General features: G+C 44.0%; 1 protein-coding gene across 1 annotated transcript in view; it reads right to left on the bottom strand.

The window, feature by feature from the left end:
- Nucleotides 1-74: 74 nt before the first annotated feature.
- Nucleotides 75-27,952, bottom strand: part of HPCAL1 (hippocalcin like 1) — a 65,378-nt gene continuing 37,500 nt past the window's right edge. The window contains exons 3-5 of the mRNA XM_027713383.2: nucleotides 5,380-5,782; nucleotides 4,117-4,222; nucleotides 75-1,275 (exon numbers count right to left, since the gene is read on the bottom strand). Coding sequence (XP_027569184.1) covers nucleotides 1,178-1,275; nucleotides 4,117-4,222; nucleotides 5,380-5,757 — 582 coding nt within the window. The 5' untranslated portion in view covers nucleotides 5,758-5,782 and the 3' untranslated portion in view covers nucleotides 75-1,177. The remainder of the gene's footprint in view (nucleotides 1,276-4,116; nucleotides 4,223-5,379; nucleotides 5,783-27,952) is intronic.

Genomic DNA, 27,952 nt, shown 5'->3' with positions numbered 1-27,952 from the left:
AGGGAACCAGCCTCGTCCTTCCCCAAATACCTAACTTTAGGAACTTGTTGCATGGGTTAGACCAAGACAGGCAGTGACAAGAAAAGTAGTCTTTTATTTCAATTAATATTTCTTGGCATTAGGCAGATATTAAATAACACTGGAATGCACAAGACTATTAACATATCAACAGCAAAAGGGAGGAGGTGTAGCCAAGTGGAGAACAGCAGTGCCAGTCACATCACCTCGGGGCACTCAAAAGCCATTTAACGCAGCAACCACCAGAAAGTAGGACTCCACTGAGAAATACAAAATGAGGATGAACTCCTTTCAGGTCTTTTGTTAATACAGTAACATTGGAATGACTGACAGTAAAAATGAACAAATAATTGCATTCAGGAATTAAACAGAGTGAAATATCCACAAACTGCTAGTCATGCATTTCTTTTGGAACAGCAATTTGCTAATGCATAAATATCACAAAAAAACAATCTCCAAGATTTGAATAAATCACAGACAACTAGAAGAAACAAAGCTCGAATTCTATTTTATGCCTTAAATAGATGACCTAAATATTTAAAATTTTACTTCACCATATATATATAATTTATATATATATTAAAAGAAAGTAAAGACCATTAGATAAGTGCAAGCAATTTTCCTCAAAAAGAAAATTGGAACCATGCCCAGGAAAGCTGCTTTTTTTTTTTCCTTTTTTCTTTTTCTTTTTTTTTTTTTAAACTTTCTATTCCATTTCAGTCCGCTGTCTTTTTTTTTTTTTTAAACATAGTAATTTCTGAAGCAAAATAAATTATCTACCATCTGCTATGTTGGGTAAAAGTCCTACCTAGCATCTTCTCGGGAACTACTAGAACATCACCTTTCTTACAGACTAAGTGAAATGGTATCTCACCAGTGATTGAACTCTCTCGTAGCTGCATGTAAACATACCTTTCGATTAATGTTTAAAATGTGTGGAGTGAATTGTAACATTACAGGGAAGCAGAAACGGAGCTGCCGAAGGAGAACTGCACTGGTGTTATTGGGGGGAGCGAGGGCTGGTTCGCTCGGACACACACACGATCTGGCAACGGGATCTTATCCGCGAAGTGTGGAGGAATGGTTGAGAAGGCATCCGTTTGCGAGCAAAGCTTGAAGGACACAAGCCGAGATTCTCTGAGCACACTGTCCGCTTTAATCAGAATTGACTCGCGCTACTGGGGTCACACTGTAACAACCGCACGATGGAGGGATCGCTCTTGGCACCTTTGATGAACTCTTCCAGGGACAGTTTACCTGAAAGGGAGAAAAACCCAAATGGAAATAGTTCTTAAAACTTCAGTTGTTGCCACCACCATTACTGCAGCTTAAAAGAATCCCTCCTCACCAGAGCAACATACATCTATCTAATCTATCACAAAGGCATCTAAGGGAATTTAGCGCAATGCACAGCAGCTAAATCCTACTCAAGCCTTTAAGTCCAAATACATTTTTCTTCTGCAAAACAATCCACAATAATAATTGTTATTTTTTTATTTAAAAAGACAGTCCCAAATAAAAAAAACAACTGTTCTAATATCATTTGGCAGCTTTTTGCTCAGAACCAGACCATACAAATAACATGACACATGAACCCAAGGTATGGTACCTGAACACATGTACACTTTGAAATGATGCTTGTGTTACTACATTTTAAACCTAAATATTCCAAATATTCACACTTTACCCCCTTGTTTGCTGTGACATGTAGGGCTGAGCAGTGATGACATCTCCAGAACCTACAAGGTCAGGTGGGGCAGGGCTCTGAGCAACCTGATCCAGCTGACAATGTCCCTGCTCATTGGAGTGGGGTTGGGCCAGGTGACCTTTAAAGGTTCCTTTCAACTCAAACTATTCTATGATTCTGTAAGCCACTTGCCGTGCCCTGCTGGGTGTACAGGAACAGGATGGGTTTCATGGGGCAGCAAGAAAAGCCATCCTTGAGGGAGCCACCTACTGCTATGTGTTGCTCCTGAGCACTTCTGGTTTATATATCTTCAGTTTAGGCCAGAGGCACTGAACTGGATGGACCCTGTAACAGTCTGAGGGTCTGAAAAGGTGATCTCTGGAGGAGCAATCATGAGAGGCAACTACAAGAAACAACCACCCTGACATCCCCTGGCTCCAACAATCCCATGCTATGGCACAGCACAGCATGGTACGCCAAGGAGTAAAGATCTGGTTTTTCAGACCTCATCCTGGGGTTTTTCCTGATCTCAGGACTACTCCCCTGCACAGATACCATAAGGAGCCTGTGAGCAGCCTCTGCCTTGCTTGTTATTACCAATACTCTCCTGCTTCAGCACTCTGAAAGTGGCAGAAATAAGATGTAGCAATATTAATGAGAAATGAAACTAGGTTCCCTATGAACTGGAGGAGACAAGCATTTGTTGCATTCCTAACACCATGTCCAGTGATCTCTCATTTACCTCACGCACTCAGCACAATCTACCCCTACCCTCACACAACACCCCAGGGCCATCCTTACTTAACCCAAACTGCTAAGCTCAAGACAGGACCCACACACAGACATCTTGTACTTGGCAGTTGTCTGCTGTCACTTTTGGCCAAATGCACCCAAAGGGAGGGATGCACCAGCTCATCGTGCCAGTTTTCACCAGTCCCAGGATGCTGTCAGCCTGCCATGGGGATGGAAGAGGAATGACCTTGGTGGTCAGCACTCGAATCAGGTTGAATAGGGAGGAACTCTTCTCCCAAGTAACAAGGAATAGGACAAGAGGTAATGGCCTCAAGTTGCACCAGGGAAGGTTTCGATTGGATATTAGGAAAAGTTTCTTCACCAAAAGGGTTGTCAACAATTGGAACAGACTGCGCGGGGACGTGGTAGAGTTACCATCCCTGAAGGAATTTAAAAGACATGTAGATGTGGCACTTAGGGACATGGTTCAGTGGTGGGCTTGGTCATTTTGGGTTAGTGATTGGCCTTGACGATTTTAGAGGTCTTTTCCAACCTAAATGATCTTACGATTCCATTAATGAGCAAGCCTTCCTCTTGCAAAAATTACAGAAGTTCAAAAATCTGTGGCACACTTCTGTCCTAATTTCTGGCTAATGTTCCCAAACCAAGTGTTTTTATCAGCTTGAAAGAGTACTCCTAACTATTAAGACATTTATTAGTTTGCCCCTCTCCTTGTACTTCTTAAGCGAAGCACAAATCAAAACCTATTTGCAATGCCCAACAGTCAGAAGGGGAAGAAGAAACATTTCCAGCCACCAGAGCACACAAGTGCAGATGTTATTGCTTGGCACTGCATGGCTTGCAGGGCTGGTATTTTACTGAGAATAGTATGATTTTATTTCAGCAACAACATGCAACAGATGGAGGATGTTTATATATAGCAGGTTTTGTGACCACTACTCTGTTGCACATCTGCACGCACTGCTACTTTCCACAGAATGAAAAGACTTTAATCATGTTATTTTAGGGCCCCCTGAATATCAGGGGATGAAGTGCTAGTTTTGATGAAGTCAAAGGTAAAATACTTGAGGACTTCAGCAAGGCCAGAAATTTGCCTTGGGGCTGCAGCAGCAGACACTAAAATGCAGCCACAAAATTCTCTTAAATAAAAACCTCTCTACAAATAAGATGGTATATTTTCACGTGTATACAGATGTATACATGCCATGAATATGCACAGAAAATAAATACTATAGACCCAGGGAATTTCTGATTTGAGGACATGCATTACAGATTACAAGCCCTGGAGTGCAAACCTATCAAGGGCAATGGGAGCAAACCCTCATGCCTAGTTTGTGCAACACCCAGAGAAAATAATCCAGACAATGGACTCGGGAATTTCAGAGGAGCCTTTACAGAAGGGGATTCAACCATGAAATATCAGGGAAGGACTGCTCTCTTCTCAGCCCCCCAGCAGGGAAAGTCTCTCACCTGCTTCTCACTGCCCACTTATTTGTCCTATTTGTCATGGACAGATATGCTCACTGAGGCCAGTCAGAGAGCTGGCCAGAGACATCCCTGTCCTCTAACCCCTCTCCCCAAATACCATAATCTACCAAGGCTGGGCTAGAAAACCTCTATTTCTAGAGCCAAGGAACGGGTGCCAGTGGCGATCCTACCATCATTGTTTGTGTCCATTTGTCTGAAGATCTTGTCTGTTCGCTTCTCAGGAGTGGATTCATCCTCTGGCATTTTCATTACTGATGAAACCATTTTGTAAATTGCCTGAGTATTTAAAAGAAAAAAAAAAAGATATAGGAAAAACACGACCCAGATGATAAAACACCAGGATAGAGAAAAAGAATTTAAGCCTGTAGCAATAAAAAAAGGCAGCTGACCCTGGCAGGCAGCTGCAGGACTTTACTTTATAAACCAAAACAAATGGAAATATCTGACTGCAGCTTATTTTTCTTTCCTGTATTCATTAGCACTTCAAAAGAAACCCCGGATCAGTTTAACTGAAAGTCAGGGTCTAGATTAATGTGTGAGCAGAACTGAGCTAAAATACAGGAGGCAATGGTGCATAATTCTCTCTTCTGCAACTGGGCTAAGCCATCATCTCTTTGGCTGGCCCTCATCACACACTCAGTTACATGTATGCATGAGGGGTGCTATATGGATTATGGTGAATATGTATCTATGGGAATAGGGGTTGTTTTTCTTTGTGGATGGGTAAGGAAATGCATTTTCAGACTTACAAGAATGTGAATAAAGATAAATAAAGATAAGACCTCTTTAGGGTGTCTGCAGTCCTAGCCTTCCACCTAAATTATCCTACCTCAGCCACGAGGACCAAATGCCACAGCACTTCCTGATGCATTACCTCCTTGCAGTACACAAGAAACACATCTCAGCTGCAGAGCAGATGCCAAGCAGCCCACTGCTGAGGCTGAGCCCTGGCAGGCACGTGGGGTAGGGCCACAGGGTGTTCTGCCTTGCACACCCCCCGCTAGAGCCTGTGGTCTACATGTCCTCTGCCTTCTGGAGACAAAGACATGCCACAGCCTTTCATCCAGAGTTCACATTGACTCAGATTTGAAGTTTCAAAGTATTAATTTTGAGATTTATCAGGTCAGTAGAATTTGAATTTAGGTTTTTTTGATCCCATTAACACCCCACTAAGAAATCCCCAGGGAGAGCTACAGGATTTTGGTTGCGGGCCAGCTTCACAAGTGCCCTGTTCATGTCTCAAACCCCTTCTCATCTGCATGTCATAGGTCCCATCATGGACACCAGTGTCCCTTTGGGGACCACAGGTTCAGGAACCTCCTTGAGGCAGGACTGACCCAGCTCAGCACGTTCCTCGTCTCCGGGTCCAGATGTCTCAGGGCGAAGAGGTTACAGCAACACAAATAAGACACACAATAGCGATCGTGCCTCACCTGCACTATTTCTAGCATTTCCCCACGGCTGATGTACCCGTTGCCATCCAGGTCGTACATACTAAACGCCCACTTCAGCTTCTGTTCCAGCTTGCCCCGAGAGGTGACGCTCAGGGCAATGATGAATTCCCTAAAGTCAATCGTCCCGTCACCGTTGGTGTCAAAGGTGCGGAAGACATGTTCCGCAAACTTCGATGCGTCGCCATAGGGAAAAAAATTTGCATATATTTTTTTGAACTCTTCTACAGTCAAATGTCCCGTTGGGCAATCTTTTAGGAAGCCCTTGTACCACTCCTGCAGCTCATGGTCTGTGAACTCGGTGTTCTCACGCAGGTCCTGGAGCACCTCAGGGCGCAGCTTGCTGTTCTGCTTCCCCATCCTCTTCTGGGTCTGGGTTCAGCAGCTGCAAAGCAAGAGAATATCTGCCTGAGGTCCAGCCCCACCAGGCAGAGAGGGGCCAGGGGCTGGTAGAACCCTGTGAGAAACAGACCCTGCCTGAGGCAAGAGGGAAAGAGGAGAAAAAGGGTACTATAAATCACCAGGAAAAGATCTCATTTCATTTAGCCTCCTTTCTTCTCTAGGGTCTCCCAGTTATTAATATGCTGTGGAAAAGAAGATAGTTTGGGAGCAAATATTTGGGAAATATTAGTCCTTATTATTACTCCTAATTATTTGGGAAATAATAATCCTCATTATTTTATTTCTCTGCTTCAATTCCACTCCTCCATCATATGGTTTGTGATGCCCAGCTCCAGATTCCTACACTTGACCCACTCCAATAGGCTGATCTCCTGCAATGATCGAGCGGGAGTGTACAGGGACAGCAGCAGTGATGAAAAGTAAAATCTGTCTATTCAAAAGTGAAAGTAAGTGGGGCTGAACAAGGAGAGGAAGGGCAGGTGGCTCTGTGCCAGTCATGTTTGCATTGTCCAGATGCTCTTTAAAAGCCCTTGGCTTACAGAGCCTCTCCTCCCTCCCTGCATCACTCACCCCACAGCAGCCTCCCAGTGCAGTGGTGCTTGGTTGGTGCTCCCTGTAGCACCCCGGGGGTCAGAGGAGGGTGCAGCAAGGATAACCTCAGCACAGCCTATACTCAACAGCAACACACTAGAAGCTTCCTCCCTCTTTCTCTCAACCGTGGAGGCAGCACGAGCAGATGGGTCGCTGTGACAGCATCACTGCCACAAAGGACTTCATCCTTTCAAGCCCTACCAGACAATCAGAGAAAAGGGCTTTTTAAAGCCTAATGTTTGGCAAAGCAACTCTTTTCAAGTTTACTAGGGTTTATACTTTTACATAACCTTATTCATTAGGTTCAATATTCCCCAACAGGGGCCAAAGCGCATGTAAATTCAGGATTTCATCAGGATGTCAGGAAAGGGCTGGGTCTGTCCTCTCCCTTGACAATGGTCATGTTTTGCCACACAGGTGAGACTGCCCAGCAACAGGAAAGCTCCTTCGACAAAATGAAAGATGGTCAATCTGCACTTAAGCAACAACAGGAAAAAAACAAAACCTTGTTAATTTTTTTGCTTTTATCCCTTGCAGCTTTTCATGGCTTCCCAGCAATATGAAACTGTATTGCCAGGCTAGAGATTGAGCAGCATCTCCTTCCCCAAACTCAAAAAGTTTATTCACAAGTTTGCACAAAGTCACACCCAAACCCTTGTGACTGGTCCCACATAAATGACAATTCTCTGCACAGCCTGTTATGCCCATTAGGCTCGCTCACAGCCAATGCAGAAGACAGGTTAGTAACAGGCCAACATCGCATGACTACTTGGAAACCACAAGAGCTGAGCAGCAAAGCATACAGAGATCAGGAAAAACAGGGGCTAAGCACTTCCCAGAGAATAAAAATCCCAGGCATACATAAGAACCCTAAAAAAATTAAAATATTAAAGGTCAGTAAAAAATAAGTTGCTCTACAGTAGAGAGATTTTCAACAGGTGAATTTAAGCTTGTATTATCTGTATTCCATTTAGTCTCTGCATTGCCTCAGATATGTAAAAAATCCACATCCCACTCTGTGGCTTAAAGCTCAGAGACAAAACCCAGCCAGCCATTCATTAGTTCAATGCATCAGACTTAACTGAAAACGTGTTATCATTAGCACTTCTGTTTTCTAGAAAATCTGCCAATGTTTCAATGCCAAAGCTTTATTTTTGTCCATTATATTGCAGTTTTCTCAACACACCTGACATACCTCTGCTTTCCCCACATGCAGTGATGCTACAGCTCCCAGTCCCTGCCAGCACTACCCCTACGAAAGCACTAGGCTGCCCTCCAGTTAAACTACTAGCTCTCAGCTGCTGCCACTGCCTTTCCATCTTTGAATCTCCAATGCTCCAGCTATTCATCCTTGTAGCGCCGAAAGCAGAAAACACAATATTCTACTCTGCTGCAGTCAATTTGCAGAAAACAGCGGCTTGGAGCAAATAATGAATCAGACGTGGTCCTTTTTCTTTAGGAGCAGAAATTGTAACATTATGTTCCTGTCCTTGGGTGAGGAGGTGCCTTCAGTTTCCACCCTTCAGCAAAGCTTCACTTAATGATTCCCAGATACTTTGTAAGAACTAGTATCCAGGTCAAAAAGCAGTACCTGCCTCACCAGCCACTGCCTTGGAATTTCCTGGGAGAGGGGCAGAAGGAACAGCAGAGCCCACTTAATGCAGGAGCTGGGCTTTAAGTAGAAATAACCTCAGCTTTAATGACACACAGGGTTAAAGACTGTAAAACTTCCAACTGGTAGGTACAAGAGGTTTGAAAAGGTTTAATGCCATTTCTCCCGGTTCCTATAATACCTTTATTATTCCTGTTCCCTTAAAAATAAAGACCCTCTAGACAAAAAAAGAGGTAAGATGATAATTCCATTTATTAGATTTCACTATTTCTACTAGTGCTAAGATATATCCCGTTATTTGAAGAGATGATAATTTAATATCAGCTTCAAAAGCTTTATATGCAAGCCATCTTTGCATTCAAAAGATTATAGGCTATTTCAACCCTTCCTCATCTTTTATATCATTTTATATCAGAAAATGTGTAATGCTCTGAACACAACCCTTTTTGCATATGAGCTTTCTGAAAGGCTTCGTAATGTGTTCATCCCAAATGCAGCCCTGCAGTTGTAATGAATTTGTTGTGAATAATCAAATAACCAACATTAACATTAATTTATTAAAGCCTATCTGAAAAAAACAGCTTTGATGTAAATTGTGTTGCAGGTAGCTCCTTCAAAACGAAATGCCTAAATATCTCATTAATCATGACAGCAAAACCTGCTGCTGGCATCCAACTGACATTTCATTCGATTGCTATAAAATGCTTTCATTAAATCACTTTCCAGAGGCTCAGCAGCTGATTTAGCCACAAGACCACTCAGAGGATGGCTGCTAATGGAAATCACAGGGAGCGAGACTGGGATGCTCATGTCAGTCCTGTGATTAGGGCTATGGGGTTTTTTTGTTTGTTTGTTTTGTTTTGTTGGGGTTTTTTTGTTTTGGTTTGGTTTTTTTGATTTTTTTTTTAATAAGCCTTACCAGTGAAATCACTTTCTGCAGTGGGTGTAGAAATTGCACTCAATGTTGCCCTGGGCAGTCAGCAGAGATCTAACTCCAGCACAGCCTGCCTTTCCCTTATTTCCCATCACACCAGGGTGAAATCCAGGAAAGTGATGCCACATATACTGCAGCAAAGTCTGTTTCTGCTTACCTTGATTAGCAAAAGCCCTCAGAGCATCTGGCACTATCATGGCAGTAAGAAAAACAATCACAAGAATGCCCTTGACGTGATCAGACAAGGAAAAGCTTGGTAGTATAAATACAGACCAGAGGACTCCACGAGTCTATCACTAATCATGAAAGCAATGCTCAGCCACGTAAGGCTCAAACAGGAGGAAATGCAGATGCACTTTTGCTCCAGTTTCACATAAAAAGTTTTGTTAAAAATATGTGGTGCTGCTGCCTGGCTGCAATTCTAGCCAGGCTCAAAACTGAGCTGCCAGAGAACTCCTACCTGAAGAATGTAATCTCTGAACTTCTAGGGTCAGCAATAATCAAGTAATAATCTCATTGCAAAAGCCTAGCAATGAGTAAAGAGGTCTTTTACTGAGGCCGAGACACAATTGGTGTTGTGGTTTCAGCTGAGACAGTAGCTGGCACAGTGCTATGTTTTGGATTTAATGAGAATAATATTGATAACACACTGAAGTTTTAGTTGTTGCTAGGTAGCGTTTACCCCAAGTCAAGGACTCTTCATTTTCTGATGCTCTGCCAGTGAGGAGGTGCACAAGAAGCTGGGAGAGAGCACAGCCAGAAGAGGTGACCCAAACTGACCAAAGTGATATTCCATGCCACAGAACATCATCATGGTCAGTATATAAACCTGGGGGAGTTGGCTGGGGAGGGGGGCTGATCACTGCTGAGTATGGGCTGGGCACTGGTCATTGGGTAGTGAGCAGTTGTACTGTGCATCCCTTGTTTCTCTTGGGTGTTATTGCACTCTCTCTTTTTATCATCTCCCTTTTCATTACAATTATTGTCATCATTATTATAACAATATTTTATTTTATTTCAGTTATTAAACTTTTCTTATCTCAACCCATGGGTTTTACCTTTTTTTTCCCAATTCTCCTCCCTATCCCACTGGGGGCACACAGTGAGTGAGCAGCTGTGGGTACTCAGCTGTTGGCTGGGATTAAACCATGACACCCAGGTATGCTGCACTACGGTAACTGTAGCAAACTCTGAAACAGCTAAAGTAGCAATTCTGGGTTTTTACCAACAGGTGGACTGGCTGTCAGCATCCAGGCACTGAAGTATTTGAAATACTCCTACTGGAAAGCTCAGTGCATCTCACTTTCACACAAACTCTCTGTCAACCACCAGTTACCACAGGTAGAATTGTGTTTAGAAAATGTAACCCAGAAAGCTGGAGACCAACACAGCTTTTTATGGCAAACCTTCTGAAGACAAAACCCCCTTGAACTGAGCCCCTGATGGGTTCCTCTTAGTGAATCAGTTATGGCTGCAAAAGCAGGAATGACTCCTTAGAGATGTATTTCCTTGTGCAAACCCCCTTGGATACTAATCTAGTGTTAATAAAAAGAGGAAAAATGATGAAATGCCTGTCTGTAGGATAGAGGTGCTCTCCAGCTGAGAAAGACAGTGTACAGAAAACAGAACAAGTACTCTTTATATTATCTGAGCTATCTGCTTTGTGGGGGAAAGTGTGGCACCATTTCTCTCGCAGTGCTCATTTATAAAGCAGAACAAGCATGTCAGATCTGTTACAGTCAAGAGGCTGTAGGATAGTGCCTCCTGGACTGTAGGAGCACAAAGAAAACGAACAGCATAAGCTGGGCAGCAAACACTGCTCTGGGTTGGTCTGAAATGCTAGAACCATTTCAACAGGGGTGGAAGATTTTTTAATTAAAAGACCTAAAGCACCGGATCCATCACTGATGCCTTCTTCATTGGGGTGCAGAAGAAAAGACAAAAGGATTTAGCCCACAGTGACCCTCTGATCATCATGTTAAGAAAGGCTTTCCATGGAAGAACTATTTTACAGCAATGGTGGTCAAACACTGGTGTAGATTGCCCAGAGAAACTGTGAAGTCCCCAACCTTGGAGACACTGAAAACCCAACTGGACATGGTCCTGGGCAACCTGGGCCTGCTTGAGAAGGGAGGGCTGGACTGGATGATTTCAAGAGGTCCCTGCCAACCTCAATCATGCTGTGAAATAGCCCCAATATCCTTTTTCTATGGCCAGGTGAAGATGAGAGCCATAAGGAGGTCCTGCAATTCAGAAACCATGGTACCTTGTTCTGAGGTTCTATTTTTAAAAGCTTGATCCTTGTATTAAGAAATCCCCACAAAATAAAACAAACAAAAAAACCCCCACAACACTCCACCCTCTCCCCCCCCCCAAAAAAAGGCCCCAAAAAGCCAAAAAAACCTCCGCAGGTAGCCCAAATGAAAGCCTCACTCACTAAAGATCTGTGCTGCCACACTTGAGGAACACACCCTCTGGGAAAATGTTTTGTGCTCTGGTAGCACCAGAGCTCAACAACTCAGCCAATGCACAGATGTGTTTAAGAAGCCTCCAGTTCCTGTGGTCCAAGCTGCAAGAGTGAGACAGGTTCTTGGGCACCTCAGCTAGTGAAAATGTTTAGTGGTAAAAAAAGATCATGTAGCAACAGGACGCAAAACAGGATTATAATGACATCCTCTGGACCATGCTTTGCCCAGGGCTAGTCAGTGGTTCTGATCTGAACTGGGAGGGGAAATGCGCAGTTACATGGGCTGGGACAGATAATGAACTCCGGAGTAAAGAGCAGATTTTGTTACATGTTTTAATGCCAGTATCCTAAGCAACGAGCGTTGCAACAGAGAAGGCACAGGATATACAAATACGTTGCTATAGATATCTGGTCCTGCCTGGTAAACCCATGTGAACTTCTTTCCTGCCCTGAAGCAAATGCTGACACCCACATACCAGCCACTGCAGCACCTGTTTCGTCTTCCCAGGCTGCAGATGTGGGGCCAAAAGTAACACCTTTCGATAAAGTCTGAAGTGTGAAAAGGAGGATCTTCGCCCCTTGAAAAGCTAAATAATAGAAGCAGCAAGATGAAAGAGAAACCTCAATCAATAATGCCGTAAAAAAATTAAACCCTGCAGAAACACTGCAGGTTTGAGATGTGAAAGGCTAGTGTCAAGAGGGGCTGAAGCTGCTTCCGCTGCTGCCTTTGGGGAAACAGAAAGAGAAACAAAACCCATCAAGCAAAGAAGAGACCATACTAAATAAATAAACAGGCTTTTAAAATTTTTCACTTTCAATGACTTATCGTGCTTTTATTTAAATAAAGAACGTTGCTTATTTGCAAATTATTTTCAAGTTCAATCCTTTTCAGAAGTATAGTAAAAAGAGTGGCTGAAGAGGAAGGACCACACTGTGTATCACGACATTTCAGTTCCAGAAAACTCAGTAACAGTTCAGGTATGTACACTGAATGTCCTTCCAAAAGGTGGAGTGAACTGGTAAGAGACCTCGAGCCACCTTACAGGGTAAGTTTATCCATAAACACATATCCAGGAACTGTATGGTCTTGAAAACCTGATTCCATGTCTGGGATGAAAACTCATTATAAATAACCACCTACTACCCCCAGCTTGCCAAAGAAAGACATAATTACGAAGACTCCAATCCTCAAAATAGCTATGTGAGGGAACTATTTCCAGGCTGGCACGTTCATTTCACGGAGTCAGCTGCAAGGGCTGAGATACTCACTCACAGGTCTCTGGATTGCTCCCACCTACTGAAGTCACTTTACTCAGGATTATATTCGAGCATCAGTGCATTAACCTGAAAACCATTTTACATTCGAATCATCAGGGTGTGGTGAAGAGGCAGTTGCAGATCATAGTGGCAGGAGCTTCCCAGTTGCTGGAGTCACAACAAGGTGCTGGGGCACACTGAAACCTGCACCCGCCAATACTGACCTCCATCACCAGGAGATGAGAGTTTACCATTGAGGGTATGGTTACAAACTCACTGAAAGGAAACAAACGAAACACAAACCACCCCCAAACATTAATGAATTGTTGCTAATGGGGAAAAAATGAGACCTGTACCGGGACCAGAAAAGTGGCAGTTCCTCGGGGAGCTCTCCATAAAGTTCTCCAGCTCAGGGAGGAGGGTTTATTACTATAAAGGGCAAATATTCCCAATGCAGTAAGAAAAGCACAGAAATATTTTGAGTAAATTAGGAAATTGGGTTAATTTGGGTGGGAGCAGATTGGGCAGCAATGCAGCTTGTGATTACGGACAGGAAAAGAAAATCATGAGTGGATTTTCCTCATCTCCTCCCTTTGTCCTTTTTTTTTTAAACAAAACCAAGGGAGAAGCAGCCAGTCCTATTTTTTCAGACACTGTGCAAAGCTGGCAAGGCTCAAAAGAAAATTAGTTTGTTTACACAATATTGCAGAGCAAGGTAATAAACATGTCAGCTCAATGTCTTTCTTAGTGCACAAGGTCTTTTTCTGAGAAGGCTGGGTTGCATGAGGAAAAACCCACGTCATGTTCGCTGAATATACTATTGTGATACATAACTTTAAATAAAGCTCTGTGAATACTGGCCAGCAGGATAGGAGAAGGTGCCTGATGGAAACTAGGAAATAAGAGAGAACATTTTTAGAAAAAGGGAAGAAAAGTGACAAAAATTAGCACAGAGCACTATATTTTTAATATAATTAAAACCACAGAAGTAGTATGGTTGGTCTGTTTTTTCAATTTTAAAAATTTCATGCGGTGAATTTATTTAATTGATGAAGGTAAATCACAGAAAAATTTTCTACAGAATAATCACAGCCCTGGGAGAAAAGAACCTGGATTAAATTTCATAAGAATTAGCCAAACTCTGGCAAGTAACAAGAGCCAGCCAATGGCATCTGAGCAAATCCTGCAGCATCAGAGACATTCATGTGGAAAAAGATGGAGAGTTTGGGACAATGACACTGGCTAACAAGACAGTGACAGATGATAACCAGCCCTCAGAGGGCAGGTCTGTGAGACCATCCTCACTGATAATGATGCCTAAATGAAAAACAAGAGATCTGAGAGCCTTCCCTTCCCCAGCTGCAGATACTGTGCTGATATAGGTCTTGGAATCAAGGGCATTTCAGGGTAGCTAATCTGAAACAGAGCAGGTAAGAGGGTTGGGTTTGCTTTCAAAGAGTAAAAAGAAACCTTTTTTTTAATAATTAAAAAAAGCATTATTTAGCAGGGGTATGCTTAGTGAAAAGATGCTCCAAAATGTGGCTTTGGAGATATGCCAGCTAGCTACCATCTTTAACGAAAATTCAACCAATACTTATTAACTGAAAGTACTGAAACACTGAGCAGAAAAAATATCAACCAAAAGAGAAAGATTCTTTGTCACTAACATTTTCAACCACCAAATGCACAGCTATTGCTAACAATTTCTACTACTACCTGGGGCTTTTTGTTCCAAAAATATTAAATATAAGATAAATGCATCCATTTATTTTGTTAATCTAGCTTTCTAAAGTACCTTTTTTTTTTTAACATCAGTTATCACTTTAAAATAGTACAAAAGCCACTGGTTGAATTCCTTGTAAAAATGCACTCCACTAAACTGAAATTCTTCGCAAAACAGTATTCTCTTTCCCCTTCAGTGGTAACCAATAATAACAGTAATCAAATTGTTTCACACCTTTATTTTCCTGTTTGCTGAATAAAAAAAAAAACCACTGACGTTTAAAATCTAATAGGAAACCTAGAGTTTAACTTTTTTGGTTTGGGCTTTTTTTTTTCCTTGCAGAGATATAAACAGCCTGTGAAATAGAATCTCTGTAAAATAACTACATAAGAACATTATCCCACCTGCAAGGAAGGAACCTGGTTCTCCTGGCTGCAGCAATTCAAGCAGAAGACCAAATCTTCTGGTCCAAGCTCTACATTAGCTAAGGATATTACTCAAGTTGGTGCAGGTAACTGTACCAACCTCCCAGGGATTTTTTAAAATTCATTTTTAAAATCAAGGAGCCAAAAGTGCAGCAACTACTATCCTGAGCAGGAAAGCCATGTCCCCAGTACATATCCTGGACCAGAGCACCACATCAGGAACATAATGCAAGGTTTGTATGTAGGTTAGTCTCGGGAACCATAAGCCTTCGTGCCTTGAGAGTACAATGGCAATCACCTTGCACTGAACTCCAGAAACATTTATGTTGGGATGTGGACGCCCATCTGGGCAACGTCCTGCTGTCCTCCCCAGGTTGCAAGGTCTGCCCATGCCAAGGCACCTCCAGGATGGTGGCTCCCCACAGGCAACGTGTGTGAGGGCACACGTAGGTGTTTGCCCAAGGCAGTGCCTTGATGGTATGAACTCCAGCCCAGATGTTCACAGGGATGAGCAGAGTGTTGGTGTTCCTGTTAGGTGGACCCTCAACACAATGTGCCCTTCTGACCAGCAGCGATATGACACACCATCTCTCTGGCCCTGCATGATGCTCAGTGACACAAGTAATACCTTCTCTCACCTCTTCAGTTTTCATCCTTAAAAATGGGAGAGTGGCTCTAGAAAACAGCAAACCGTATCATTTTGTGACTAGTTCTTAAAAAATCCATAAAAAATGGGCACCACCCCTTCACTGAGCTGTCAAGAGACTGTGTTGACTGGACTCTCCTAGCAGTCAAGACCAAGGCAAGAGGAGGCTGGTGCAGCAGCACAGCAGGACACCTCCAGTCCCAGCCCACACATTAAGTAGTTGCAACTTCCATTAATCCTGAACACTCAACAGTATGATTTCCTCTTAAGTGCGTTCACTATAAATTATGCAGAAGAGCAATATAACTGTCTCCAAGAAAGGGAGAGCTCCATTTCAGAGGAGACAGAGTAGACTGGTATTTTTAGGGGCACCAAGAGCAGCCCTATGAAAATACTTTCTCTCTTCTGGCATTTCTGTGTAGCATTTAACACTCCAATGAAAATCATCTTGGAAGCAAACCATGCAATCTGCACTCAAGACATCACTTTTCTCATTAACCTCCACCACAGGGCTCCATCCCCAGCAATATCCACACCAAATGTGCTTTTCCAAGCGCTGCGGGTGAAGGCTGCCTGGAGCTGAGCCTCTGTTACCAGGCTGGGTAAGACAGCAAATGGAAAATCAAATCACGCTGAATTTCATATTTATATCTAAGTGATGCCAATAGTGGCCAAATGGGTGTATTTTCTTCTCTAACTGGGTCCAGTAACAGGAAGAAGATCTGATGGGTTTGAAGCAGGAAGCATCCCAATAGCCGTGGGATGAGAAGAGCTGACCTCCACCTGAGACCACATATGGGGCACATCCTGTCCCACCACCTTGGTGCCGCATCAGTGAAGGTCCTGACTGGAAAAACAGGAAATGTGCCTTCTCTCAATAGTAATGTCGAAGATGGACATTCATGTTCATGTGAGGAGAAGGAGATGAGGGAGAAAATCTACTCCTGATACCCCCTTAAGGTCTCTCTCTCAGATGGCACAATCTTCATGAACTTCATTTTAGCAAAGACAAAAAAAAAAGCACCTAATCCGTAAGGTTTTAACATATCAGGCCACGGACAGATAAGCCCTCCTGGGTATGGTCACACCAGGATACTGACCTCAGCCACTTTGTGACCTTTTAATTTATAACTCTGTCTCCAACAAGACACTAAGCTACAACTGTTATCAACTATTAGTCTGCTTGATTTCTAACAGTGCTAAAGAAAATCCTACTAAACCAAACACCTTGACCAAATTCTGCATCTTTTGCTAACCAAGATCCACACTAGATCCAAAACATACTGGTTTTTGGAGGGTTTTTTGTCTTTTTTTTTTAAATTTCCCTTCCCCAAGGATGACATTATCTTTTTTCCTGGAATTTTTCAGCAACTTTTCTGCAGGAGCAGAAGGTATCCTGTGTGAGAAACCATGTCAACAAGACCTTTCCGTAAATGCAACATCTGTGTAAGATCAACACAATAATTTATCATTTATTTTTTCCTCTTGAAAGGAACAGGAAAAAAGTGTTTAAAGGCCACGGCAGTGGTTAAAAGGAGGGCTCCGATGTGGAGGATGGTGCACTAATTGAAAGTTTCTGAAGTGATGCCTTCTCCTGGGGCGTGCACACATCACACTGCAGCACACAACAGCGAGGCCACTTCCCTTTGCCTTGAAGCCTGCTAACAGCTTTGTGTTGGCAGTATGTATGTTGAAAAGGGAAGGCCTGCAAAGGTACCACCTTTAGGGTCAAAGGAGTCAATTCCACAACCGATACAGACATTTGGAGTCACACGGACATTGGAGAAGAGGTTCCTGCCACAAGGTGAAGCTTTGTCTGCTCAGCTGAAGGCAGTTTGGACCATAGAAGCACTAGGTAGATCCTCCAGCTGACACTGCTCTGACTGAGACTGTCATTCAGTCTCTTCTTTCTCCCCTCTGCAAACACAGGCATGATCCTGTTGCTGGACTTTCCTAAACCCAGCACAACAGAAATAATCCCACATTTCCCCGCCCCTGAAGAGAGTAGGCAGTACCTTAAAAGCATTAAAGCAGTACCTTAAAAGCATTTCAGACCCTTGTGTTCTTGTGGTTAGCATTATTTTTCTAGCTTCTTGACCCTCTATTGCAGAGATGACTTATCAGACCTACTGTGAGACCTCCTTCAAGCTTTACAACTAAAACTCAGCAGCAAGCATCAAATAGACTCCCAAAGAAAGGTTGACTCCTGTATTTTCTCTGCAACACCAACATTTCCAACTGCAGGAAGGATGGTGGGGCAGGGTGGACAGACAGGCATTTATACATCCCATAGCCCAGGGCAGAGCTCTTCAGTGTTTTGGTGCCAAAACTTTCCGTTTTGGAAAAGAAGAGGAGCTGCAGTTAAGGATGACCCTGTTGAACAATACTGCACAGCCCGGGCGTGCTGGTTTTTGGAGTGATTCCAAGCAGGGTGGGACTGTAAAAAAGTGGACAAAAGCTTTGGATAGTGATCTACGGGGAGGAAGCGCTTCCTACTTCCTATACTCCACAGAAAGGACCAGGGCTTTAAATAAACCTCCTCCCAAGCTCTGCTGAAGACCAAAAGGATTGCTGCTGGAACAAAGTCCTATCTGGCTGGGACCTGGCTGAAGGCTGATGGAGCTCTCCCAGGGAATGTGGTCACCCTGCTGCAGTTCCCAACATGGGAAGGGGAAGGCTGGGCTGCCCACAGTCCCATTTTGACTGGCACCATCTACACAAAAAAAGCCTGTAAAAGCCCAGGACAGGGCCCTCAGCTCTGCCACCAAAGGTGCAGAGCCAGATTTTGCTGAAAAAGGAAAACCAAAATGTACATGTAGACTTTGCAATATCACACTATTCCTCAGACCTATCTACCTTTTAGCCCTTTCTTCTATGGCCTATAGGGCTGCAACAGTGCCTTTATTTTGATGGACTGAGACATTCAACCTGATTCACCCATCCCTCCCATCTCCCTTCCTCCCTCCCCACCTCCGCGGCCACACCGGACCTTCCCCTCTTGCCTCCCTTCAGCCTCTTGCACAGTCCCACATGTAGACCATGAACACTGCAGCCAGGGTAACCCATAGGTTGGGCAACTGATAAGCAAGTAACTGGCACTGACAAAAAAACCCACCTCACTCCTAATGAATACCAACAGAATATTTACTTTGCTTGGTTGTAACAGAATCAGACCCTAAACACAGTAATATATATTTGCAAAACACGCAGATCTTACCTCTCTACATTACCATATCAATTACCTTATCTGTCCATTTTAGTGTACATATTTAGTTATAACAACCCTCACCTGGTCCGTTATCCACCCTGAGCATCAGCCCACAGCAGGAAGCCTGTTTGTCATTTTTCAACACATCCTTAGTCTGCTAGAGCACCCACTGCTTATTAACCCAATAGAAGACAACTTGTTCTGTGTCAAAATTTCTTAAATCTACATCTCAGATATCTTCCATGGGCTGGAAGATTTAGTAATAGAGAAAATAAGGGAGAGAATGAAAGAAACCACAGGTTTGGGAAATATAAGGCTAGACAGATTAGGAAGCAATGTGGAAAAAAATATATTCCAAATTATATTTGCAAAACAAAAACAGAGCTATAGGCAAGTCAGAAAGAAATGAGTTGTGCACATATTTCTGCTACAGAAAGAAATGGCATTGCTCTGAAACGGGATTGAATAAACAAACTTCACATTCTTGGGGGAAAAATTATTTCATGATTGGCTTTGCACAAAGCAATTACCCACCAGTTTGGAACAGACATCTGTGATTTCGACCTGTTGAGACAGCCATCAAAACTGTACTTGGTCCAAATTTGGGAGAGAAAGTTATCAACTCCTGCCCCATTTTACAAAGGACTGAAAGAGTCAAAACTATTTCTTGTAGAAATTATCTGCCACATCACTGGACCCTGAGATTAGTTCCGCTGGCTAAAGCATGGTGCTAATAAAGCCAAGGTTGGGGGTTCAATTCCCAGATGGGTCATTCATTTAAGAGTTGGACTCAATGATCCTTGTGGGTCCCTTCCAACTCAGACTATTCTGTGAACTCTTGTGACAGCAAGCTGCCTTCAGTAAATGTACAGTTCTTATAAAACTCCTGGATTTTCTCTAGTAATTCACACTATGGCAATATGGTGAGCACTCAGCTGAGGAGGTGACTCTGTTGGTTTGAAATAAGGCAAAGCACAGTAAGAAACAGCCCATGACAACACTAAATTCATGGTCAAGAGTGAGGGGGCAGACCTGCTTGAGTGCCAGCCCTGGAGAGGTGGCATATCCACCACAGGCATGCAGTGAAGCAAAGATGCTGAGTGCCATTGTGCCTGCAAATTCAACTTAGCTATTACAGTTTATTTCCCTGTTTCCTGTTTCCAAACTGTCTTAATGTCCTAAGCTTCCGTTACTCAGCTTTGTCTTAATAGCTTTAGTGCAGAAGTGAATATGTCTCAATACACTTGTACTTTAATGCAGTCAATACTCATTATTTTCAATATTCCCAAAGATGAGCTGCTCCTCTTGGAAATATCATGTTCAGGCCTTGATGTGGCAGATGTACCATCCTTCATACTCCTGAGCTTTACCCCAAAAGCTGGACAGGCTTTGCTCCCACCACCCCAGTCATGGCCTCTCTCCTACCAGCTCAAAATCATCTTCTAACTTCCAGCCCAAATGTATTCAGTGCTGGGGACTGCATTTGCTCTGGTCCTAACATCAACTTCCCTAGAACTTCCCCTCTTCTACACACACCAATAGAGAGCCATCACTCCCACATCAGTCTTGGCTTTCCTGGTTTAACTAACCAGGCTCTTCTTACCTCCTCTCAGACACTCATTTTCCTTTCCCCCATCACAGAAATCCTCCCCGGCACTTGGTGCAGTGACAGCCTCCCAACTCCTGGCCACTGGCAGCACACGCACCATCTTGGACAAGGTCTCACCTCTACATCAAGTTTCCTTATGTGCACTGGGAACTCATCCAAGAAGGGGATTTGCCTTTTGACCTTAGTGTCTTGGGTCAATCTGTGTTCAGCTCTGCCTGGGCTCTTCTCTGTGCTTCCAGATGAGCAGCTTCTCTCCTGTTCAGAGATGGACTCCCCCTGCATTTCATGCCTTTTCTGTGCCTGCCATCCTTAGGGGTACCCTGCTCTCTCAGAATGATGTCCTGATCTTCTTTCATTTTGATGGCAAATGGCAGTGTCATGGCACCAGATGCCTGGTCTGTGCACCCCCAAATGTGGAGCTTCAAAACCCATCTGCTGAGACGGTCTAATGGAAAACACATAAAGCTCAGTGGGAAAATAATGTCAAGGAATAAGTGATCCGACATGTTTCTGGAACATCCCCACATGTAAAACCTAGTGGTGCAAGTCACACAAGGATATTCCAGTTTCTCCTCCAGCTCTAAATGTCTGGTGACCAAGAAGGACTGATTCTACCACTCATCCAGTGCATGACCAGAGAATAACAGTGTAAACAGTGTATTTGTTTTATAAACAAAACGGGAGGGTTGTACAAAACCAACCAACCAACCACTTCTAACTACACCCTCAACTAGGGGAAACCGCAATAACTCTCTATTTGCTATTCAATAGGATCTGTGTACTAGAAAACATTTTCAGCAAGTGAAGCTTCTCACACACATATTTCTATTTATTCAAAATAAAGTTGGGGTTTTTTTCCTCCTAAAGGATGAGATTCAGATCTGACACATCAGAGGAACAGCTGTAACAAACAGAAAGGCCATCAGGCAGTTTGCTCTGAAAATACAATAAAAAAATCCCCCTTTCCTAGAGCAGTGAAAAAGGTGACTGAAAATACCTCTGAATGCTACAAGCAGGTTGTAGCCCCCTTGGAGTGTGAGGAACCTCAGGATCCACTGCAGGGGCAGGGGAAGCAGTTCAGCAAACGTGTTCATGCACACTTATAGACACATTGTGCCTGTAGACAATGAGAGATTTGCCACCGGGAAAAGCACTTTTTTCCCACTTTTTAAAAAATTTTACATCAAGAGAAGCGTGTCCTTTGCTGCTCTAACCCATCAGTGGGACCACAGGGGTCTGACACAACTTCTCCCATAGCTCCAAGCAGCACTTGCACCAGAGTAACACAACATGACCTTCTGCAAACCAGAAAGGCTCTCTGGATTGGGTCGCTGTGCAACCAAACAGATGGGGAGAAACTGCACAAAAATACCACAAGTCTTCCAAAACTTTGGGCTGTGCCATAGTGGCATTTGGATGTACACTGGGACATGCAGGTAGCTTTGGCCAGGCACAAGTCTGCTCAGCCAGGCGCTCGCTTCGATGGCCCATCACTGCTGACATGCGAGTCATGAAAAAGTGTCAAGCCCCTACATGTCTTGGCATGCCACTGAATAAAATTTGTGTATGCATAAAACTCCCAAATCGACTTTTCCTAAGTGAAGTGACTGCTTCTCCACAGAAACTGCTCTTTCCAGCAGGGAGGGGAGCTGTGGCAGCATGTTCTTCCAGGCTGCACCACGAAGCTGCAGAGGCTGCTGGGAGCACCTGAGGCAGAGCTTACAGAGCTCCTCAAAAACAGAGCACCACTCTCTACCCACAAATAACCCCACTAAAACACATTCGATTTCTTGACGCTGCTGTTGCTGGCAGCATTTCCAAGCCTGCTGCTTTCCTGGAGAAATCCATGGCATGCCCACATTCCAGCCCATGCTACGTTTGACACGAGTAGCCTGGTTTCAAGCAGTTGGAGTTCCTATTTCTTTGCTAAGAGCACATCTTAGGCTAGTACAGGTTAAAGTTAACCAGTGGCAAAACCTGCTGCTCTGGCTCTGCAAGGGGGACCACACCTGCTGGTGGCTGCCCCAACACAAAAGCAGGATGCTGGAGCGCTCCTGCTGCGATGCAGAGAAGTGGCAGCTGAGATCTGGCTTCTGCTGTGCCAGGCACCATGCACCGGGCCAAAAAGAGCCTGTTGTTGTGCCAAAAAGAGGATAATTTAAGCTGTAAGGCAGCTGATGGGACTTCCCTGCTTTGCCAGGCAGCTGTCAGCAGAAACACATCTTGCAGCAGCAAACATCACCCTGCACTGATGAGGTGGAAAGTCCTTTTAAATCAGTCCTGAGCAGGTCCAAGGACAGGGGCTAGGGATAAAGAGAAGCTGCCTGATAAATGGTAACACTTGGCAAGCCTAAAAAAAAATACATGCTTACTTTCCTTCAAAAGGTTACGGTCCTTTTTCCTACTCTTGCCTCCCAGCCCATAAAATATCATTAAATTTACCCTGACTGAACATACTAGAGGTCTCATGACTTAAACTTGAAGAACATTTTTTCCACTCAGACAGAGGAATTTTGCTTACCTTCACCAAGCAGTAGTGCCAACAGCTGTTAAAGTACAATATAAATATTAACCTTTGCCAGTAAACAAACACAGATTTTGGTACCAGATCTCATTGGAATAATCACATAATCACAGAATGGTTGGAGCCAGAAGAGACCCTTTAAAGATCATCCAGTTCAATCCCCCTTCCATGGGCAGGGATACCTTACACCAGACCAGGTTGCTCAAAGATCCATCTAACCTGGCCTTGAACACTTCCAGGAATGGGGTATCCACAACTCTTTTGGGCAACCTATTCCTGGTTCTCATCACCTTCACAGTAAATTTCTTCCTTATGTCCAATCTAAACTTACCCTCTTGCAGTCTAAAATTGTTGCCCGTTGTCCTATCACTTCCAGCCCCCCCAAAAAGCCTTTCTCCACCTTTTTTATAAGCCCCTTTTATAATGAAAGGCTGCAATGAGGTCTCCTTGGAGCCTTCTCCAGGATGAAAAATCCATATCTCTCAGCCTGTCTTCACAGGAGAGGTGCTCCATCCCTCTGGTCATCTTCATGGCCTGCTCTGGACTCGCTTCAACAGGGCCATGTCCTTCCTGCACTGAGGACCCCAGAGCTGGATGCCATACTCCCGGTGGGGCCTCACAAGAGCAGAGGGACAGGATCACTTCCTTCATACATGACAACACCTTGCAAGGAAAAGCCCAGTTGGGGAATACCAGCATGGATTGAGGAATCCTGCATGTGGGACTGAAGAATGTGCGCACAGATACGCTGGACCACAATAGCTAGAAACTCCACTTCCATGGTTTATTTATTTGTATTTAACAAACTAAAACCTTAAGTGCCAAACTGAAGGCTCAATGACAACTCATACTAAACAAATTAGCTCCTCAGATCATTAAAACACTTGAGAGCTGCTTTGTTTCCTTCTGTTTATGCTCTACTAATCTCTACACTTCTCTCAGTCTGACAAAGCAATTAAAAAAAATTCATTCCATTTTCAGTTTCTGACCAGAGAAAGAACGTGGGTTCACGAGCTACCAGAATTTTTTTTAATCAGAAATATTATTTTTCATATACTTTCAGTAAATAATCCCAGTGAGTTTAGGTATGAAACAGATCTGCAAAATTAAACAGGCAAGAATGTAAACTTGGTGCCTCTGCTTTGAAATACTTCCAGCCTCACCCAAGGAGTGACTTGGCTGAAAAGTTATTTATTGAAACAAAGAGGCCAAGTGATGCAGGAATGCTGAAGGCAGGCAAGGAGAGCAGGGAGGATAATGCCTAAGTCAGTTATGTAAGTGGGGAAGCACAGGGTGAAAGGACAGGAGGACTCTGTGGGATGCATGGCAGCCAGCCGCGGAAAGCTCATAAAGAGCTTTGGCAGGAACCGGCTGCCCTGCCGGTGACAGTGAATCCAGGTGACAGTGAATCCAGGCTCCGGCACTATCGGCTGCGGGACCCCATGCCCGGCACCCTGAGCTGCAGCACAAAGCTCCCAGTGGTTTGCTGCCGAGCTTTGTGCTCGGGGGCACAAGCATGGAGCCTGCAGGATGCCAGGGAAAACAATAAAAGGGCTTTGGTGCTTTCTCTGCCATCTATTTGGGGGTTTAATACTGGTTTGGGTTTTTTTTCCCCGGGTTTGCTGCTGAAGTGCCTAAAGACAATGAGACTATTGAGAATTTACTACAGCATGAGATTAGTTTGGGTTTCAGTTTCTGCTGAACCAGCTCATTTCCTTCCACATTCTTGCAGGAACAGATGCTAAAATATAAATGGGCAGTCAGCATCATAAAGGCAGAAAAAGGAAAATCCTTCATACAAACAGCATGAAGTTAAAAATACTTCTTCACAGCTTTAGCCAAAGCCATTCAATAGCTTGCTCCCCTGTCTAATTACATTACATTAAAGAGGTAAGGAGCTATTATTTTTTCTTTTCTTTAATAACAAAAAAGCCACAAACACATACACATGTCAAATATCAAAACCCCAACCAACCAACCAAACTGGTTAAACTAGCCAGATTAAATGAAGTCTTCAAAGGAGTTAAATAGAAAAATTACTTTAGTCCTCTCCCATCATGCATGATTGCAGTGCTGTCTTCAGACACCAAATTCAACTGCTGCAAGTAATTAGTCACAAAATTCAAGGTGAGTTGAAACTGCCAGATACACCAAAGGGAATCCCTATGCTATAACCAGTTCTTACCCCACAGAGGCAAACCAAGGAGATGAATGATCTGCAGTTAATAAAAAGCATCCCTTAGATATCCCTGGGCTGCAACAGCAGCAAGGACAAGATGACGGCAGCCCTCGTTAAACAAACCCCCAGCCCTCGTGCCACCACTCCAGTCAGTGCAGGAGCATCTCTTCCCTGGATGCTTTGGTACTGAGTGGCCACAGCTCAGAGCATCCCCACAGGGCCATGCAGCAGAGACAAAGCCTCCAGGGCTGGGACTTTCTTTAGAGAAAAAAATAGGTGGAAAGAAACCCAGATTGCCCTGTTCTACCACACCGGCCATGCTTCTCCTTCCACCCATGGTCACTCCCTTCACCATTACTCACACAAAACTAACTACAGTCTTCCAGAAACTAAATTGTATCCGCCAACTTTATCCTTGCTCAGAAAAGTCCCAAGTATGGCAAGATGCTTCACCATGCAGTTCTGCCATTGAGATGCTTTGCCAGCTAGATGTGCATCCTGAAACTCCTCTGGGCACTTTTTGAAGTACTTTTTACATACAGGTATCATATCCATCATCCTCTAATGCTTTTAAAATGTCAGATGCTTCTTACCAGCCACCCCAGATGTGTAACCCACTGCTTGGCAAGCCTGTACCTCCATGGTGCCATTCCAGCAGCCCACTGCTGAACCTGCAAGAACCATCTCCTTCTGGCCAGGGGAAAAATACATTAATACAGGCCAGAAAGCTGAGATCACAATGGACCAAAGCCACTGAGTCCTCCATCAGGTTGCTTCAGTGCTCAGTGCAAATTTTTCCAGGAGGTTTCTAAATCTCTGAGAACTACCAAGCTGTGAAGTATAAATATGCAATGTAAATACACAGATGATACATATGTCCGTGGGACTAATGACACAAAATCACTGATAAAATTCAGGAGAATTTTCAGACAAATCTTTCCAAATCATCAGCTTCTGGATTTAAGACAAGGGAGGTGGGTTCATGGAGGTTCAAATAAAGTTCAAATTTAGCTCACATGGAGAACATAAAGGTCCCTGCTGGCAGTTTGGGCCAGAACCAGCTCTGCAATGACTTACTGACACAAGCTGGAGGAGTTTCAATCCTGCCTGTAAAGAGCAGAGAAAACAATGCAACTTCCTATTGCTTTTGTCAACTTATTCATCAACACTTTAGTATTATGAACATTTTAATCACCTGCACATTGCCTACACAGTATCATTAGACGTTCTTAAAAAACAAATGAACAAAAAATGTTGTAGCATCCTTCATGAAAAAATAAACTCCCAGGGCAACTCTTGGTGAACACAGCTGCCCTGTCACTTCAGCATTTCTCGCTTCCCATCTGCAGCTCTCCCAGTACCGGTTCAGCAAACCACTCGAGCATCCTCTGCTCCTCTCGACCTGCAGAGCAAATCCCTCTGTGAGCCAGCACGGTTGCTGTCAGATGGTGTCCTGATGGCTCTCAGGCCAAGTTTTGGTGCCAGTTACACCACCCTAACACTACACTGCTGCATCAGAACGAGAGGCTGAAATTAAAGGGGTTTGATGGCTTCACCCTTGCTCCGCTTCTTCACTCAATTTCACCTAGAGCTCTAAGCTACTTAAACTACTCTCTGAGATTTAGGGTTTAAAGCCAACCCCTTCCCTCACTACCAAAACATATACTTGGAGGACCTAAACGTTTACCCACAACAAGTATTTATGGGCATAGAGGGACTTCACGCAGCCACCCCACGCAGGACAGACACCCACAGGGTGCCTCCATACCAACTGACGCCAGTGTCTCCCCCCTGCCACCAGCCCCACTCCCCACTGGCTGCCTAAGAGGATGCTGGCTGCCCCCACTTTCCCCCTCACCTTGTCCCTCCAGACGCCCTGGGCTCAGACAGGAGGGTCTCTGGGCTGGGTTGGCCACCACATCCCTTCGGCTACTCCTCTGCAGCCCTGTGTGAACCAGGAAGTGGAGGCGAGCCAGCAGTTTATTTTTAGCTTTTTTCCCCCCCTTAAATAAAAAGCAAAACCACATGCATAAACCACACGCTCACTCTCACTCCACCCAGTGATGGGTTTTACATTTTACATCCTTCTAACAGTCAAACATTCCTGGACAATGATGGAGAGCAGATGTCACTGCATCACCCCACACATTTCCATTATGCCACTCAGTATCCCCGTTCCTAGACCGGCAAAATAAGAGTCTCTGAAACACTGAATTGAGTCTCTCCACGAAGCAAGCAAAGCCTGAAGAGAGAGAAAGTGGTTCTGTTCTCAGCTTGTCTCCCCCTTTCTCTCCTCCCCAAAAACCATCCAGGACATCCAGGAGCACTGGCAAAAGTTGCAGCTCACACCTCCAAAGCTTTGTTGCAGACATTTCAGAGAAAGAAGAGCTAGTGTGGGATTATATATCCCTCCCCATAAATTCAACCACAGGTTTGAATCTCTACTAACCAGGAGCTGGCTGTTGCTTTTCTTCTACACCTCCTCAGATGTCGTTACTTGCAATATCTTTGAGTGTTCACATAAGTTACAGGATCTCAAGTGACACCCCAAACTTTAGTTTCAGAGCTGCAGGCAGGTAGAAAGAGTTGAAGGGTTTCAGAGCGGCTGATAGTTTTGCAGTCTACAGCTCCTCAGGTTGAATTTTTGGAGTTAGGAGGAGACCACCTGGCTGGTTGCCCATTCACCACAGCAATTTTTGGTACAGAACTCAGACTCCTCAAAGGTGAAAGTTGAAAAATCCTGCTTTTTCCAAAATGTGTCTATTGAAACTTCACAGTAGTTCTTTAAATAGAAGGAGAGCACTGGGTCAGCATACACATATCTATGCCTTGAGCAGCAAGACTTCTGCATCAAAGAGACAAAAACTTTCAAGGAGCAAATACATTAACCAAGACCCAGTTTGTGCCCACAGCCTGATGTGGCTACACATTCAGTTTTTAATGGCAAAATTACCTGTTTTCAACTTCTGTTCAAAGAG

The sequence above is a fragment of the Pipra filicauda genome, unplaced genomic scaffold (assembly GCF_003945595.2).
Source record: "Pipra filicauda isolate LSUMZ 115617 unplaced genomic scaffold, ASM394559v2 scaffold485_size447873_pilon, whole genome shotgun sequence".
Classification (NCBI taxonomy): Eukaryota; Metazoa; Chordata; class Aves; order Passeriformes; family Pipridae; genus Pipra; species Pipra filicauda.
The sequence above is the reverse complement of the archived record's forward strand: the minus strand, read 5'-3'. Positions and strand labels throughout refer to the sequence as shown.